General features: G+C 45.6%; 1 protein-coding gene across 2 annotated transcripts in view; it reads right to left on the bottom strand.

Moving 5' to 3' along the window:
• cemip (cell migration inducing hyaluronidase 1) overlaps positions 1–17,286 on the bottom strand; it is a 344,459-nt gene that overhangs the window by 81,222 nt on the left and 245,951 nt on the right. For both annotated transcript variants that reach the window (XM_061963866.2, XM_061963867.2), the window contains one exon: positions 12,538–12,707. In XM_061963866.2, coding sequence (XP_061819850.2) covers positions 12,538–12,707 — 170 coding nt within the window. The remainder of the gene's footprint in view (positions 1–12,537; positions 12,708–17,286) is intronic.

Below are 17,286 nucleotides of genomic sequence, written 5' to 3' on the forward strand. Positions count from 1 at the left end.
GGGGGGTTGGAGGTAGCGGGGGTGTATATTGTAGCGTCCCGGAAGAGTTAGTGCTGCAAAGAATTCTGGGTATTTGTTCTGTTGTGTTTATGTTGTGTTACTGGGCGGATGTTCTCCCAAAATGTGTTTGTCATTCTTGTTTAGTGTGGATTCACAGTGTGGCGTATATTTCTAACAATGTTAAAGTTGCTTATACGGCCACTCTCAGTGTAAACTGTATCGCTGTTGTTGAAGTATGCTTTGCATTTACGTGTGTGTGCGTATAGAAGCCGCTCATATCTTGTGACTGGGCGGGCACGTTGTTAGAAGGGATGAAAAGCGGACGTGACGTCAGCTCGTAGAGGACGTTAAAAGCAGTGCCTGTAAAGGCACGCCCCCAAGACTGTGGAATACGAGAAATAATGACTGATGAACACCTTCGTTCGATAACAAAGGTTGCTTCAGCTCAAAGCCTGAGCCCCGACATTAATGAACTAGCATCCAAGAAAAGATGGCATGTATCTGGCTTGGGCACATCAGATTAGATCAGTGTGTTGCAAACTGAGCAGTTTAATTGTTGGTTTATTCATTATTTTATTTTCAAATTTATTAACCTGTGGAAAAAGTTAATGTTGATATTTCCCTCAGAAGGCTGCAAATAGAAAAGAGGCATTCAATTTGTATTTAAATTGTATTTGATATGCCATTGATATTTTTTAATAATTATTATTATTATTTGAAACTCGATTTTGCATGTCACTATACAGTTATATAAACCTTGCTTGTTCAATATTTAATGCAAAACTTGTTTGGGTCCCTATCAAAAAGGTTAATTTGTTCAACCTTGGCCCTCGGCTTTGTTCAGTTTTAAATGTTGGCCCACTCTGTATTTGAGTTTGACACCCCTGCTCTAAACAGTGTCTATACATGGAATTGACTAATTCTATGGAATTGAACGTCACCTACATTATATAATACTTGCAAATTACATTTATTTATTAAAACATTAACACACATAAAAATACCAGAAATTGGTACCGTTGAGTACTGTTTGCAATTCCCAGTGACCGAGAACTGGTACCATATCGGTTCAACTGTGAAAGGTGTGGATTTTCATTCCCTTGCGACACATTCCCGCTCTGGCAGTTGCTACAAATCCACAAACGTTTTTATCCCATTGCTTCCAGTAGCAGACATATTTATGAACATAAATATATATATATATATATATATATATATATATATATATATATATATATATATATATATATATATATATATATGTACATATATACTGTTTTTAATTTTCTTTATTTTCATCCATCCATCCATCCATCTTCTTCCGCTTATCCGAGGTCGGGTCGCGGGGGCAGCAGCTTAAGCAGGGAAGCCCAGACTTCCCTCTCCCCAGCCACTTCGTCCAGCTCTTCCTGTGGGACCCCGAGGCGTTCCCTGGCCAGCCGAGAGACATAGTCTTCCCAACGTGTCCTGGGTCTTCCCCGCGGCCTCCTACCGGTGGGACGTGCCCTAAACACCTCCCTAGGGAGGCGTTCGGGTGGCATCCTGACCAGATGCCCGAACCACCTCATCTGGCTCCTCTCGATGTGGAGGAGCAGCAGCTTTACTTTGAGCTCCTCCCGGATGGCAGAGCTTCTCACCCTATCTCTAAGGGAGAGCCCCGCCACCCGGCGGAGGAAACTCATTTCGGCCGCTTGTACCCGTGATCTTGTCCTTTCGGTCATAACCCAAAGCTCATGACCATAGGATCGATACAGCGTCCGCATTACTGAAGACGCCGCACCGATCCGCCTGTCGATCTCACGATCCACTCTTCCCCCACTCGGGAACAAGACTCCGAGGTACTTGAACTCCTCCACTTGGGGCAAGATCTCCTCCCCAACCCGGAGATGGCACTCCACCCTTTTCCGGGCGAGAACCATGGACTCGGACTTGGAGGTGCTGATTCTCATCCCAGTCGCTTCACACTCAGCTGCGAACCGATCCAGTGAGAGCTGAAGATCCTGGCCAGATGAAGCCATCAGGACCACATCATCTGCAAAAAGCAGAGACCTAATCCTGCAGCCACCAAACCAGATCCCCTCAACGCCTTGACTGCGCCTAGAAATTCTGTCCATAAAAGTTATGAACAGAATAGGTGACAAAGGGCAGCCTTGGCGGAGTCCAACCCTCACTGGAAACGTGTCCGACTTACTACCGGCAATGCGGACCAAGCTCTGGCACTGATCATACAGGGAGCGGACTGCCACAATCAGACAGTCCGATACCCCGTACTCTCTGAGCACTCCCCACAGGACTTCCCGAGGGACACGGTCGAATGCCTTCTCCAAGTCCACAAAACACATGTAGACTGGTTGGGCAAACTCCCATGCACCCTCAAGGACCCTGCCGAGAGTATAGAGCTGGTCCACAGTTCCACGACCAGGACGAAAACCACACTGTTCCTCCTGAATCCGAGGTTCGACTATCCGGCGTAGCCTCCTCTCCAGTACACCTGAATAGACCTTACCGGGAAGGCTGAGGAGTGTGATCCCACGATAGTTAGAACACACCCTCCGGTTCCCCTTCTTAAAGAGAGGAACCACCACCCCAGTCTGCCAATCCAGAGGTACCGCCCCCGATGTCCACGCGATGCTGCAGAGTCTTGTCAACCAAGACGGCCCCACAGCATCCAGAGCCTTAAGGAACTCCGGGCGGATCTCATCTACCCCCGGGGCCTTGCCACCGAGGAGCTTTTTAACTACCTCAGCAACCTCAGCCCCAGAAATAGGAGAGCCCACCACAGACTCCCCAGGCACTGCTTCCTCATAGGAAGACGTGTTGGTGGGATTGAGGAGGTCTTCGAAGTATTCCCTCCACCGATCCACAACATCCGCAGTCGAGGTCAGCAGAACACCATCCTCACCATACACGGTGTTGATAGTGCACTGCTTCCCCTTCCTGAGGCGGCGGATGGTGGACCAGAATTGCTTCGAAGCCGTCCGGAAGTCGTTTTCCATGGCCTCACCGAACTCCTCCCATGTCCGAGTTTTTGCCTCTGCGACCGCTGAAGCCGCACACCGCTTGGCCTGTCGGTACTTGTCCGCTGCCTCAGGAGTCCTATGAGCCAAAAGAACCCGATAGGACTCCTTCTTCAGCTTGACAGCATCCCTCACCGCCGGTGTCCACCAACGGGTTCTAGGATTACCGCCACGACAAGCACCAACTACCTTGCGGCCACAGCTCCAATCAGCCGCCTCGACAATAGAGGCGCGGAACATGGTCCATTCGGACTCAATGTCCAGCACCTCCCTCGTGACATGTTCAAAGTTCTTCCGGAGGTGGGAATTGAAACTCTCTCTGACAGGAGACTCTGCCAGACGTTCCCAGCAAACCCTCACAATGCGTTTGGGCCTGCCAGGTCTGTCCGGCATCCTCCCCCACCATCGCAGCCAACTCACTATCAGGTGGTGATCGGTAGAAAGCTCCGCCCCTCTCTTCACCCGAGTGTCCAAAACATGAGGCCGCAAATCCGATGACACAACTACAAAGTCGATCATGGAACTGCGGCCTAGGGTGTCCTGGTGCCAAGTGCACATATGGACACCCTTATGTTTGAACATGGTGTTTGTTATTGACAATCTGTGACGAGCACAAAAGTCCAATAACAAAACACCACTCGGATTCAGATCCGGGCGGCCATTCTTCCCAATCACGCCTCTCCAGGTTTCACTGTCGCTGCCAACATGAGCATTGAAGTCTCCCAGTAGAACGAGGGAATCACCCGGGGGCGCACCCTCAAGTACTCCCTCGAGTGAATCCAAAAAGGGTGGGTACTCTGAGCTGCGGTTTGGCGCATAAGCGCAAACCAGAGTCAGGACCCGTTCCCCCACCCGAAGGCGGAGGGAAGCTACCCTCTCGTCCACCGGGTTGAACTCCAATGTGCAGGCTCTGAGCCGGGGGGAAACAAGAATTGCCACCCCAGCCCGTCGCCTCTCACTGCTGGCAACGCCAGAGTGGAAGAGACTCCAGCCCCTCTCGAGAGAACTGGTTCCAGAGCCCTTGCTGTGCGTCGAAGTGAGTCTGACTATATCTAGCCGGAACTTCTCCACCTCGCGCACTAGCTCAGGCTCCTTCCCCCCCAGCGAGGTGACGTTCCACGTCCCAAGAGCTAGCTTCTGTAGCCGAGGATCGGACCGCCAAGTGCCCTGCCTTCGGCTGCCGCCCAGCTCACATCGCACCCGACCTCTATGACCCCTGCTATGGGTGGTGAGCCCATTGGAGGGGGGACCCACGTTGCCTCTTCGGGCTGTGCCCGGCCGGGCCCCATGGGGGCAGGCCCGGCCACCAGGCGCTCGCCATCGTGCCCCACCTCCGGGCCTGGCTCCAGAGGGCGGCCCCGGTGACCCGCGTCCGGGCGAAGGAAATCTGGGTTCCTTGTCAGTGTTCCTCATAGAGATCTTCGAGCTGCTCTTTGTCTGATCCCTCACCTAGGACCAGTTTGCCTTGGGAGACCCTTATGCCCCCGGACAACATAGCTCCTAGGATCATTGGGACACGCAAACTCCTCTACCACGTTAAGGTGGCAGCTCAGAGAGTAGTTTCTTTATTTCTTTATTTTATTTTATGTAATTTTATTTTATTTTATTTTTTCTTTTTTTTTTTTTTTTTCGCTGAGCTAGATCAGGCTACACAGATTCAATCCCATAGAAAAGTGTCAGGACAGTGAGGCCAAATGTTTTGCTGTAAAACATGGGTGTACAAACTGCCTATTGTAAACTGGTATATTGTAAACATTAAATAGAATATTATTCAGATATTTCATGCTAATTTGCTTTATCAGCTATAACACAAAGCTAAGTTTATTGGTTTTAGCATCTTTAATGCACACAATGTATCAAAGTGTCCGTACCCACATTTTAATTTTTATGTATGCGCCATATATATTATGTACAAATACCTGTTAACAGTGACTTATGTTTAATTTTAAAAAGTTGTTTAAACAAAAGCTAAGCAGTTTTATGTTTTTAGTACTTTGTTCCCTGTAGCCAGGTTGAACTAAATTATTGCCTCCAAACACACAGGAAACAACTAAACTGCAATGATGACATACAGGGACACCCCACCCTAAATTCAGAAGACGCGCTGTGTGCAGGGCCCCACGATATGTGGGGGGCCCCATTTTTCATGAAGAAGCACATGTAATATGAATGTGAAAATGAATGAATGACAGTGTGCTTCATATGTAATTTAACATGTTTTGCAAAACAGAAGGTCCCCAATTGAAATCCCGGTGGGAGTGCAAGTAGCAAGATCCAAAAATATATATTTTTTAATAATGTTAAAATTATTATTTTACAGCAAAATAATATAAACTGAAAAATGTATTCTCCATGAATTTGATTTAAAGGTAACTTCAATATTTTTGGAATTTTGCCCAACATTCACAATCCTTTTATTATTATTATACAAGAACACATGTAGAAAATACATGGATTAAAACATTTTCTTTTGCACTTTAAATTGCAATAATCGGCTCGTTCTTGGTGGATAGCAATGGTGCTAACGGGAGTAATCCATTTTGCCTCAAAATCACTCTAAAAAGGCATCCAAAAACTGCCAACAATCTTGTGACCTGAATATTAACATAGTATTAACAATAATGGTATTATAAGCTTTCACGCAGACAAACTATTTTTAGCCCCGCCTGATCACAAGGAGCTAAAGCAGCTGCAGTGTTGACATACTAAGGTGCTGCAGCATGATCGCCTCTGAGTTTGTTTTTTTAACCCTTCGTGTGGATTATGCTTAATTCTTCATCTAAGTGGGAATATTTGAAAATCCCATCAGTCGGCATCACAGTGAGAGCAGACAGTGTACAGTAAGTGATTGTTTTGATTATGTTTGTTGTTTTTTTATGAAGTCTGCATGGGTAGTAGTGTTGTTGTTGTTGAAGGAAATAGCGAACGTTTAGATATATCTGTAAAATTAATGCACTGCAGTCTGCTTAAAAGGAACAAAATACGTAAAAATTACACATTCTTACTAGAGATGTCCGATAATATCGGGCTGCCGATATTATCGGCCGATAAATGCTTTAAAATGTAATATCAAAAATTCGAAAATTATCGGTATTGGTTCGGAAATTATCGGTATCGGTTTCAAAAAGTAAAATGTATGACTTTTTAAAACGCCGCTGTGTACACGGACGTAGGGCGAAGTACAGAGCGCCAATAAACCTTAAAGGCACTGCCTTTGCGTGCCGGCCCAATCACATAATATTAATATCTACGGCTTTCCACACACACAAGTGAATGCAACCCATACTTGGTCAACAGCCATACAGGTCACACTGAGGGTGGCTGTATAAACAACTTTAACACTGTTACAAATATGCGCCACACCGTGAACCCACACCAAACAAGAATGACAAACACATTTCGGGAGAACATCCGCACCGTAACACAACGTAAACACAACAGAACAAATACCCAGAACCCCTTGCAGCACTAACTCTTCCAGGACAGCATCCCTCACCGCCGGTGTCCACCAACGGGTTCTAGGATTACCGCCACGACAAGCACCAACTACCTTGCGGCCACAGCTCCAATCAGCCGCCTCGACAATAGAGGCGCGGAACATGGTCCATTCGGACTCAATGTCCAGCACCTCCCTCGTGACATGTTCAAAGTTCTTCCGGAGGTGGGAATTGAAACTCTCTCTGACAGGAGACTCTGCCAGACGTTCCCAGCAAACCCTCACAATGCGTTTGGGCCTGCCAGGTCTGTCCGGCATCCTCCCCCACCATCGCAGCCAACTCACTATCAGGTGGTGATCGGTAGAAAGCTCCGCCCCTCTCTTCACCCGAGTGTCCAAAACATGAGGCCGCAAATCCGATGACACAACTACAAAGTCGATCATGGAACTGCGGCCTAGGGTGTCCTGGTGCCAAGTGCACATATGGACACCCTTATGTTTGAACATGGTGTTTGTTATTGACAATCTGTGACGAGCACAAAAGTCCAATAACAAAACACCACTCGGATTCAGATCCGGGCGGCCATTCTTCCCAATCACGCCTCTCCAGGTTTCACTGTCGCTGCCAACATGAGCATTGAAGTCTCCCAGTAGAACGAGGGAATCACCCGGGGGCGCACTCTCAAGTACTCCCTCGAGTGAATCCAAAAAGGGTGGGTACTCTGAGCTGCGGTTTGGCGCATAAGCGCAAACCAGAGTCAGGACCCGTTCCCCCACCCGAAGGCGGAGGGAAGCTACCCTCTCGTCCACCGGGTTGAACTCCAATGTGCAGGCTCTGAGCCGGGGGGAAACAAGAATTGCCACCCCAGCCCGTCGCCTCTCACTGCTGGCAACGCCAGAGTGGAAGAGACTCCAGCCCCTCTCGAGAGAACTGGTTCCAGAGCCCTTGCTGTGCGTCGAAGTGAGTCTGACTATATCTAGCCGGAACTTCTCCACCTCGCGCACTAGCTCAGGCTCCTTCCCCCCCAGCGAGGTGACGTTCCACGTCCCAAGAGCTAGCTTCTGTAGCCGAGGATCGGACCGCCAAGTGCCCTGCCTTCGGCTGCCGCCCAGCTCACATCGCACCCGACCTCTATGACCCCTGCTATGGGTGGTGAGCCCATTGGAGGGGGGACCCACGTTGCCTCTTCGGGCTGTGCCCGGCCGGGCCCCATGGGGGCAGGCCCGGCCACCAGGCGCTCGCTATCGTGCCCCACCTCCGGGCCTGGCTCCAGAGGGGGGCCCCGGTGACCCGCGTCCGGGCGAAGGAAATCTGGGTTCCTTGTCAGTGTTCCTCATAGAGATCTTCGAGCTGCTCTTTGTCTGATCCCTCACCTAGGACCAGTTTGCCTTGGGAGACCCTTATGCCCCCGGACAACATAGCTCCTAGGATCATTGGGACACGCAAACTCCTCTACCACGTTAAGGTGGCAGCTCAGAGAGTAGTTTCTTTATTTCTTTATTTTATTTTATGTAATTTTATTTTATTTTATTTTTTCATTTTTTATTTTTTTTTTCGCTGAGCTAGATCAGGCTACACAGATTCAATCCCATAGAAAAGTGTCAGGACAGTGAGGCCAAATGTTTTGCTGTAAAACATGGGTGTACAAACTGCCTATTGTAAACTGGTATATTGTAAACATTAAATAGAATATTATTCAGATATTTCATGCTAATTTGCTTTATCAGCTATAACACAAAGCTAAGTTTATTGGTTTTAGCATCTTTAATGCACACAATGTATCAAAGTGTCCGTACCCACATTTTAATTTTTATGTATGCTCCATATATATTATGTACAAATACCTGTTAACAGTGATTTATGTTTAATTTTAAAAAGTTGTTTAAACAAAAGCTAAGCAGTTTTATGTTTTTAGTACTTTGTTCCCTGTAGCCAGGTTGAACTAAATTATTGCCTCCAAACACACAGGAAACAACTAAACTGCAATGATGACATACAGGGACACCCCACCCTAAATTCAGAAGACGCGCTGTGTGCAGGGCCCCACGATATGTGGGGGGCCCCATTTTTCATGAAGAAGCACATGTAATATGAATGTGAAAATGAATGAATGACAGTGTGCTTCATATGTAATTTAACATGTTTTGCAAAACAGAAGGTCCCCAATTGAAATCCCGGTGGGAGTGCAAGTAGCAAGATCCAAAAATATATATTTTTCAATAATGTTAAAATTATTATTTTACAGCAAAATAATATAAACTGAAAAATGTATTCTCCATGAATTTGATTTAAAGGTAACTTCAATATGTTTGGAATTTTGCCCAACATTCACAATCCTTTTATTATTATTATACAAGAACACATGTAGAAAATACATGGATTAAAACATTTTCTTTTGCACTTTAAATTGCAATAATCGGCTCGTTCTTGGTGGATAGCAATGGTGCTAACGGGAGTAATCCATTTTGCCTCAAAATCACTCTAAAAAGGCATCCAAAAACTGCCAACAATCTTGTGACCTGAATATTAACATAGTATTAACAATAATGGTATTATAAGCTTTCACGCAGACAAACTATTTTTAGCCCCGCCTGATCACAAGGAGCTAAAGCAGCTGCAGTGTTGACATACTAAGGTGCTGCAGCATGATCGCCTCTGAGTTTGTTTTTTTAACCCTTCGTGTGGATTATGCTTAATTCTTCATCTAAGTGGGAATATTTGAAAATCCCATCAGTCGGCATCACAGTGAGAGCAGACAGTGTACAGTAAGTGATTGTTTTGATTATGTTTGTTGTTTTTTTATGAAGTCTGCATGGGTAGTAGTGTTGTTGTTGTTGAAGGAAATAGCGAACGTTTAGATATATCTGTAAAATTAATGCACTGCAGTCTGCTTAAAAGGAACAAAATACGTAAAAATTACACATTCTTACTAGAGATGTCCGATAATATCGGGCTGCCGATATTATCGGCCGATAAATGCTTTAAAATGTAATATCAAAAATTCGAAAATTATCGGTATTGGTTCGGAAATTATCGGTATCGGTTTCAAAAAGTAAAATGTATGACTTTTTAAAACGCCGCTGTGTACACGGACGTAGGGCGAAGTACAGAGCGCCAATAAACCTTAAAGGCACTGCCTTTGCGTGCCGGCCCAATCACATAATATTAATATCTACGGCATTCCACACACACAAGTGAATGCAACCCATACTTGGTCAACAGCCATACAGGTCACACTGAGGGTGGCTGTATAAACAACTTTAACACTGTTACAAATATGCGCCACACCGTGAACCCACACCAAACAAGAATGACAAACACATTTCGGGAGAACATCCGCACCGTAACACAACGTAAACACAACAGAACAAATACCCAGAACCCCTTGCAGCACTAACTCTTCCAGGACGCTAGCCCACACCCACCACCCCCCACCCCCCACCTCAACCCCGCCCCCCCCTAACCCCGCCCACCTCAACCTCATGAGAGAGCATGATGTCCCAAATTCCAAGCTGCTGTTTTGAGGCATGTTAAAAAAAATAATGCACTTTGTGACTTCAATAATAAATATGGCAGTGTCATGTTGGCACTTTTTTTCCCATAACTTGGGTTGATTTATTTTGGAAAACCTTGTTACATTGTTTAAGGCATCCAGCGGGGCATCACAACAAAATTAGGCATAATAGTGTTAATTCCACGACTGTATATATCGGTATCGGTTGATATCGGAATCGGTAATTAAGAGTTGGACAATATCGGAATATCGGATATCGGCAAAAAAGCCATTGTCGGATATCTCTAGTTCTTACAAATGTGCTTGTTACTACATTTGATATACACGTACAGCATGTACTGTGTATAAAACGTTGATGGAGGTTTTTAAATGCTTTTTAGAGCGCTTTATAGGCTGAATAAAGCAACACCGATTGGCACCATGTTAGCTGTTTGTGTTCTTGTCTCACACTAGGATTGTGAATGATAGGCAAAATTCCCCCCAAAAAGTGCAGTTCCCATTTAGTATAGAACATGCATCAAATTAAATTCAAGTTTGAATAAAAAAAATAATACAAAATAAAACTCCAAATAAAATTGTGATGAGGCGGGCCACAATTTAGCCTGGGGCAGTCCTATTACTACCCTAATATTGCCTACAGTATATGCGGTGGTACCTTGGTTTTAATACGCGCCACTTTTTGTATGATTTGGTTTTCTCTGAAATGTTTTATGTAGTGTCTCTGATATCGTACGGCCAATTGTGCGACTGCAAAATAATTCACCATAATCCACTATGGGGCCCAAAAAAGTTGTGAATGACAGAACTTTGATAAAGAAGGCAAGAAACACTGTAAAGGTCAAGAAATAATTTGTAGTAAAGTACAAAGTTGACATCTGCATGGCTCTCCCATCACTCTCTTCCGCTCATTAACATCTTCGCTACCAACCGTCTTTGATAAAGATGGTTGTTAAATAGAGCTAAAAGTGATGTTAATGTTTAGTTCCACATTGCACACATTATTTACTGTGGAAAAAATAGCCTCGGTTTTTAAATGATTAGATTTTTTTTATCAAACTTGTAGGAACGGAGCTTCAAGCACACCTGTGAAGTGAAAACCATTTCAGGTAACTACCTCTTGAAGCTAATCGAGAGAATGCCAAGAGTGTGCGAAAAAGTAATCAGAGCAAAAGGTGACTATTTTGAAGAAACTAGAATATAAAACATGTTTTCAGTTATTTCAGCTTTTTTTGTTAAGTACATAACTCCACATGTGTTCATTCATAGTTTTGATACCTTCAGTGACAATCTACAATGTACATAGTCATGAAAATAAAGAAAACGCATTGAATGAGAAGGTGTGTCCAAACTTTTGGCTTGTACTGTATATACATACATACACACACATATGTATATATATATATATATATATATATACATACACACATTATATATATATATATATATATATATATATATATATATATATATATATATATATATCCATCCATCCATTTTCTACCGCTTGTCCCTTTTTGGGGTCGCGGGGGGTGCTGGAGCCTATCTCAGCTGCATTCGGGCGGAAGGCGGGGTACACCCTGGACAAGTCGCCACCTCATCACAGGGCCAACACAAATAGACAGACAACATTCTCACACCATCCATCCATTTTCTACCGCTTATTCCCTTCGGGGTCGCGGGGGGCGCTGGAGCCTATCTCTGCTACAATCGGGCGGAAGGCGGGGTACACCCTGGACAAGTCGCCACCTCATCGCAGGGCCAACACAGATAGACAGACAACATTCACACTCACATTCACACACTAGGGCCAATTTAGTGTTGCCAATCAACCTATCCCCAGGTGCATGTCTTTGGAGGTGGGAGGAAGCCGTAGTACCCGGAGGGAACCCACGCAGTCACGGGGAGAACATGCAAACTCCACACAGAAAGATCCCGAGCCCGGATTTGAACTCAGGACTTCTCAGAACCTTCGTATTGTGAGACACATGCACCCCTGTACCACTGTGCTGCCCCACTAACATATATATATATATATATATATATATATATATATATATATATATATATATATATATATATATGTATATATATATTTACATATATATTTACATATATATATATATATATATATATATATATATATGTATATATATATATATGTATATATATATTTACATATATATTTACACACATATATATATATATATGTATATATATATATATATATATATATATTTACATATATATTTACATATATATATATATATATATATATATATACATGTATATATGTTTATATATATATATATATATATATATATATATATATATATATATATATATATACTTCATCAAATGGTAAATGGTCTGTATTTATATAATACTTTACTATACCTGAAAAGATACTCAAAGCGCTTTACATTATACATCACATTCACCCATTCACACACACATTCACACACTAATCAAGACAAAAAGCTGTTAATCTCTTTTTATGAACACTGTCATTTTGAACGTTGGCACTGATAAAAAAAAGTCAGTCATTAATATTTTTAAGGCAGTGACGTACCTTAATGTGTCCTCCAAAGGTGTCAAAATCAAAGAACTTGCAGGCTTCGTTGCCATAACAACTGGGCTCCATCTCACCACGGAGTAGGATGTTACGACTTAACAGGCCAACCTCCGCTCTCATGTCGACACCGTCCACATCTTCACCCATGTGAATAAACGCAGCTTTACCTGTTAAACACACACACACACACACACACACAAACACACACACACACACGCACACGCGCACACACACGCATGCACGCGCACACACACACACACACACACACACACACACACACACACACACACACACACACACACACACACACACACACACACACACACACGCACAGTTGGGTGGTTAAGTGCAAAGTTAAAGCTAAACATTGTAAAGCAGCAATGGACTGTGATGATGCATATTGGTGGATTTAAATGTCACACTTCACACATGAATACTTTCAAATCATTTTATAAACCATTTATTGTTACCTTAGCATAAGACTTTTGCACCCGCTCTAATGAATTATTAATGCAGTTTATTATTGCATGAAATGTAAGAACAGCAGAGCGGAAAGAGAATTTCACATTAGGAAGTTATAATATTTATTCTTTCTTTCCCCTCATAGCGCTTATCCAGTTTATGGTCATGGATGAGCTAGAACCTATCCCAGCTGACTTTGGGTCAGAGGTGGTTGGAACACCCAATCAATCAGAGAGCACAATGTGGGGAAAAAAAGTTTTTGATCCCATGCTGATTTTTTTTTAATTGACCTGCCCTGCAATAATATATACACAGTACATCATTTTTACGGTGTTTATTGTTACAGGTACATGATGTTGTTATCTCCAAAATACACTTACTCGACTGTATGCTTTACACAGTCGAGTTTCAGTTGACTGACACTTCCAACAAGTGTCGGTCAAACTCCTTTGCGGCAAACACACTTCACTTTCGTAACACACTAACATCAGCACATAGCGTAGACTGTATGCTACATTTACTCCCGCCTTTAAAGGATGTCAACAGCAACAACAATAATGGCAAGGGATTACACAAAAACAGCAAACTAAACACATAAACAACCTAACTGGGTAGCCGGGTAGACTGCCAGCCCACCCGCCTAACCTTGTGTATTATTCTGCCACGTGACAGGCAGATTATTGCTTACTGAAACCTTTTTTTTTTTTAAGTCTAACGTCTTCCAAGCGCAGAGAGAGGCCTATGGCAGGCCCGGACAAGACGGGGCACAGGGTCATCCTGCATACCTGGATCAGGTGGGCCAGTTGGCTCAGGCAACTGTGCATCAGGGCAACCCGTCGCCATCAGTGTGGTGCACGTTCACTGCCTGATCTGAGGCTCCAGATCTCTGTCGATGCCCGACCACCAGACCAGACGCCTACAGCATTGCTTGACCCTGACGATGCCCGGATGGCCCTCGTGCAACATGGCCAGGACTTGTGCCCTCAAGGCGTAGGGCACCACGGTGCATAGCCCCTGTGCCACATAGACATTGTTGCAACAGGAGATGTCGCCCTTGTTGCGATGGAAAGGTGCTAGGTCCTCTAGCACTTTTGCTGGTCAGTCCTCAGTCCTCTTGGATGAACAAACGTAGCTGTGTGAACACAGCTGCTTGAAGAGGTGCGTGCAGCATGAGCACCAACTCCGGCTCCAAGGGGCCCTGAGTGGTGTTTGACTGGGTGTGGCTCTGGAGAGCAAGTCCACCATGACATTGTCCCTGCCTATTGTAAACTGCGTGGTAAACTTATACGTCGGCAGTCTCTCGAACCACCTGTAGAGGCGGAACAGCTTGTGACCTGAGCCAGTCGTTGTCAGGAGGGCTGTGAGGGCCTGATTGTCAATTCAAAGCATGAAGTGTCACCCGTAGAGGTACATGTGCCACCTCTCACAGGCCCGGACACATGCCAGTCTCTCCCCCACTGAATACTTTTGTTTTGTTGTAGTGAGTGCCCTTGACACAATTGCCAATGGGCGCTGAGTCCCTCGCTGCAGTGGAGACAGGACAGCACCGACTGCAGTGTTGGAGGCGTCACAGGTCACAAACGTGGGGCACTGTAAATCAAAGTGGGCAAGCACGGGGTAAGAGGTGAGCTGTGACTTAATCATGCTGGTGTCCAGTCCCAAGGCACCAGGGGCGCCGAAAAGGGGGGGTAAAGGAGACGGATTCTAGGGGCCCATGATGGAGGGGGGCCCAGAGAGGCCCCTAATGATGATGAAATTATAATACAGAAAAAATAATGACTGTAAAGATTCTTTTCATGGGGCCCAAAATCCCTAGCGGCGCCCCTGCAAGGCACATCCTGTTTGAGGGGGACATGGAGTGGTGTAGTGGTGTCAGAATAGCGGGGAAGAAAGCACAGGTAAAAGGCGGACATGCCCATGAATGCTGAGAGTTGTGCGGGGAAAGAGGCCTCAGGGAGGCGCAGGACAGCGGCAACATTTGAGTGAAGAGGGCTCAGACCGACAGCGGTCAGGGGAAATCCACAAACTCAATGGCGGGTGCAGCAAAGACACACTTTTAACTATTGAAGGTAAATTGTTGTTGTTGAGTACCTGGAGTACCTTGGAGAGGCGGTCATCGTGCACAGCAGGCGACGCACCGTGCACCACAATGTCGTCCAAGTACACCACCACACCTGGGATGCCAGCAAAAATGGTGGACATGATCTCAAAGCATGATCTCCTGCTTCAATTGATTGTCGTGTAAAGAGCGGTCTGATAGTTGATTTATCAAGCAGCAACTTGGAAGCAGCAGGATACAGCATCAGTGGCAGGTACACACCGTCCAGCTCAACAGTACACCAATTGAACGGCTTAGTGTGGGAGCCCACCGAGTTGATGGTGGTGGAGCTTGGCACTTGGGACGAGTGGGGACGAAAAATAGTAGAGGGGGCAGAACGGCACACTTTAGAGAAGTGGTTCATCTTACGCTGGCCATTCACCTCGAAGTCCACGAGGGGAGGGTTTTTCAGGGAGCAATGCGTGTGGGGTCACTGTCTGAGCCAGCGGCGCAAAGTGTGTCAGCCGCGATGCTAATTGTGCAGGAGACTCAAACTGGGAAGCCATTTGTACTGCCTTCGACAACGGCAGGTCGTCTGGCGACATAAACAGTTTCTCCCGGAGCTTTGGGAGTGTCGTGTGTTCAGCCAGCTCATTTCTTCTTCCAAACAGCTGAACTTACAGAGGCTCGCCATGCAGCGGAGATCAGTGACAAAGCTGTGTACCGACTCGTCGGTGTGCCGTCGGCGCTGGTGAAAGATACTTTGCTGGATGATAACGCTCTGTGGGGCAGCAAAATGTCCAGCCAGCAAAGTGACGCAGTCTGCGTATGTCTGCCAAGGCCCAAGAGTAATAAAAATCATTTTTTCCTTAATACACAGGGTGTGGATGAGCATGGCCCGTAGCCTAGCATTGCTAGCGTCAGTTAGCCCGATGGGGGCAATTAAAGTCTTAAAAGACGAATGCCAGCAGCACCATGGGATCGGCGGCTCACTGGGCAGAGCAAGAAAGGGAGACAAGGGTGAAAAAGGAAGCTCCATTCTCGTCTCCAATGTTATATCCAAGGATACACGTACTAGACTGTGTGCTTACAGGACTGTATCGTTATTTACGACACTTCCAAAAGGCACCCCGGAGGCAGCTGACAGGTACCGACGGGCTAAGTGCCGCGCGATTTGGCGGTCGCAGAGGCAAAAACTCGGACATGGGAGGAGTTCGGGGAAGCCATGGAAAACGACTTCCGGACGTCTTTGTAGCGATTTTGGATCGCTATCCGCCGCCTCAGGAGGGGGAAGCAGTGCATTGCCATCATTGTGTGGGTCGGGTATGGTGTGCTGCTGACCTCAACTTAGGATGTTGTGGATCAGTGGAAGGAATATTTCAAAGACTTCCTCAATTCCACCTACACGTTTTCCTATGAGGAAGCAGTGCCTGGGGTATCTGTGGTGGGCTCTCCCATTTCTGAGGCTGAGGTTGCCGTGGTAGTCAAAAATCTCCTCGGTGGCAGCGCCCCGGGGGTTGATGAGATCCGCCAGAAGTTCCTTAAGGCTCTGGATTCTTGTGGGTCTGTCTTGGTTGACAAGAATCTGCAACATTGCGCTGAATCGGCGATCGCAAGGTTTTAAGTCTGCATATCAATTTCATACCAAATTGAAGAGGTAAGTGTGCCAAACATGTAAAAATTCAGTACAAACTGCTGTAAAGCCATATTTTTTAGGGTAATTGCAAATACGCTGTTATGTGGATGCGCGCGCATTGATCAAAGCAAGTCATAAGAGACTGAACAACAACACATAACTTCAACTACTTGTTTGGATTGGCTTATATAAATTGATGCTGTGCTCATGTCACTTTCAAATTAAATTTGTAGATATTGATCATTGATTCTATCTACAAGAGGGCAGCAACATCACTCTATCTCAATCCACAGGAGACTAAAATTAGGCAAAACACACCACGGGCCAAAGATCTTGTAAGACGTGGTGTCTCGCGGGCCGCACTGAAGACTCTGATGCACAGCACTTGGCCCACCAGCTGAAGTTTGGGCACCCCTGATCTAACAGTATGCCAAATAAATAATCCTGTCCTCACACCTCCCCTGAACATCAATCTACAAACTCCTTCACTGTTGCCTGCCACCGCTGTTTCTTATCTCTCCACTGAGAAAGCCAGCCCGGTGTGTCTGACACCTGGACATGTGAGACGACAGCTGGAGAGAGTGAACCCAGCCAAGTCAGCAGGCCCTGA

This window comes from Nerophis lumbriciformis, linkage group LG06 (genome assembly GCF_033978685.3).
Source record: "Nerophis lumbriciformis linkage group LG06, RoL_Nlum_v2.1, whole genome shotgun sequence".
NCBI classification, from domain to species: domain Eukaryota; kingdom Metazoa; phylum Chordata; class Actinopteri; order Syngnathiformes; family Syngnathidae; genus Nerophis; species Nerophis lumbriciformis.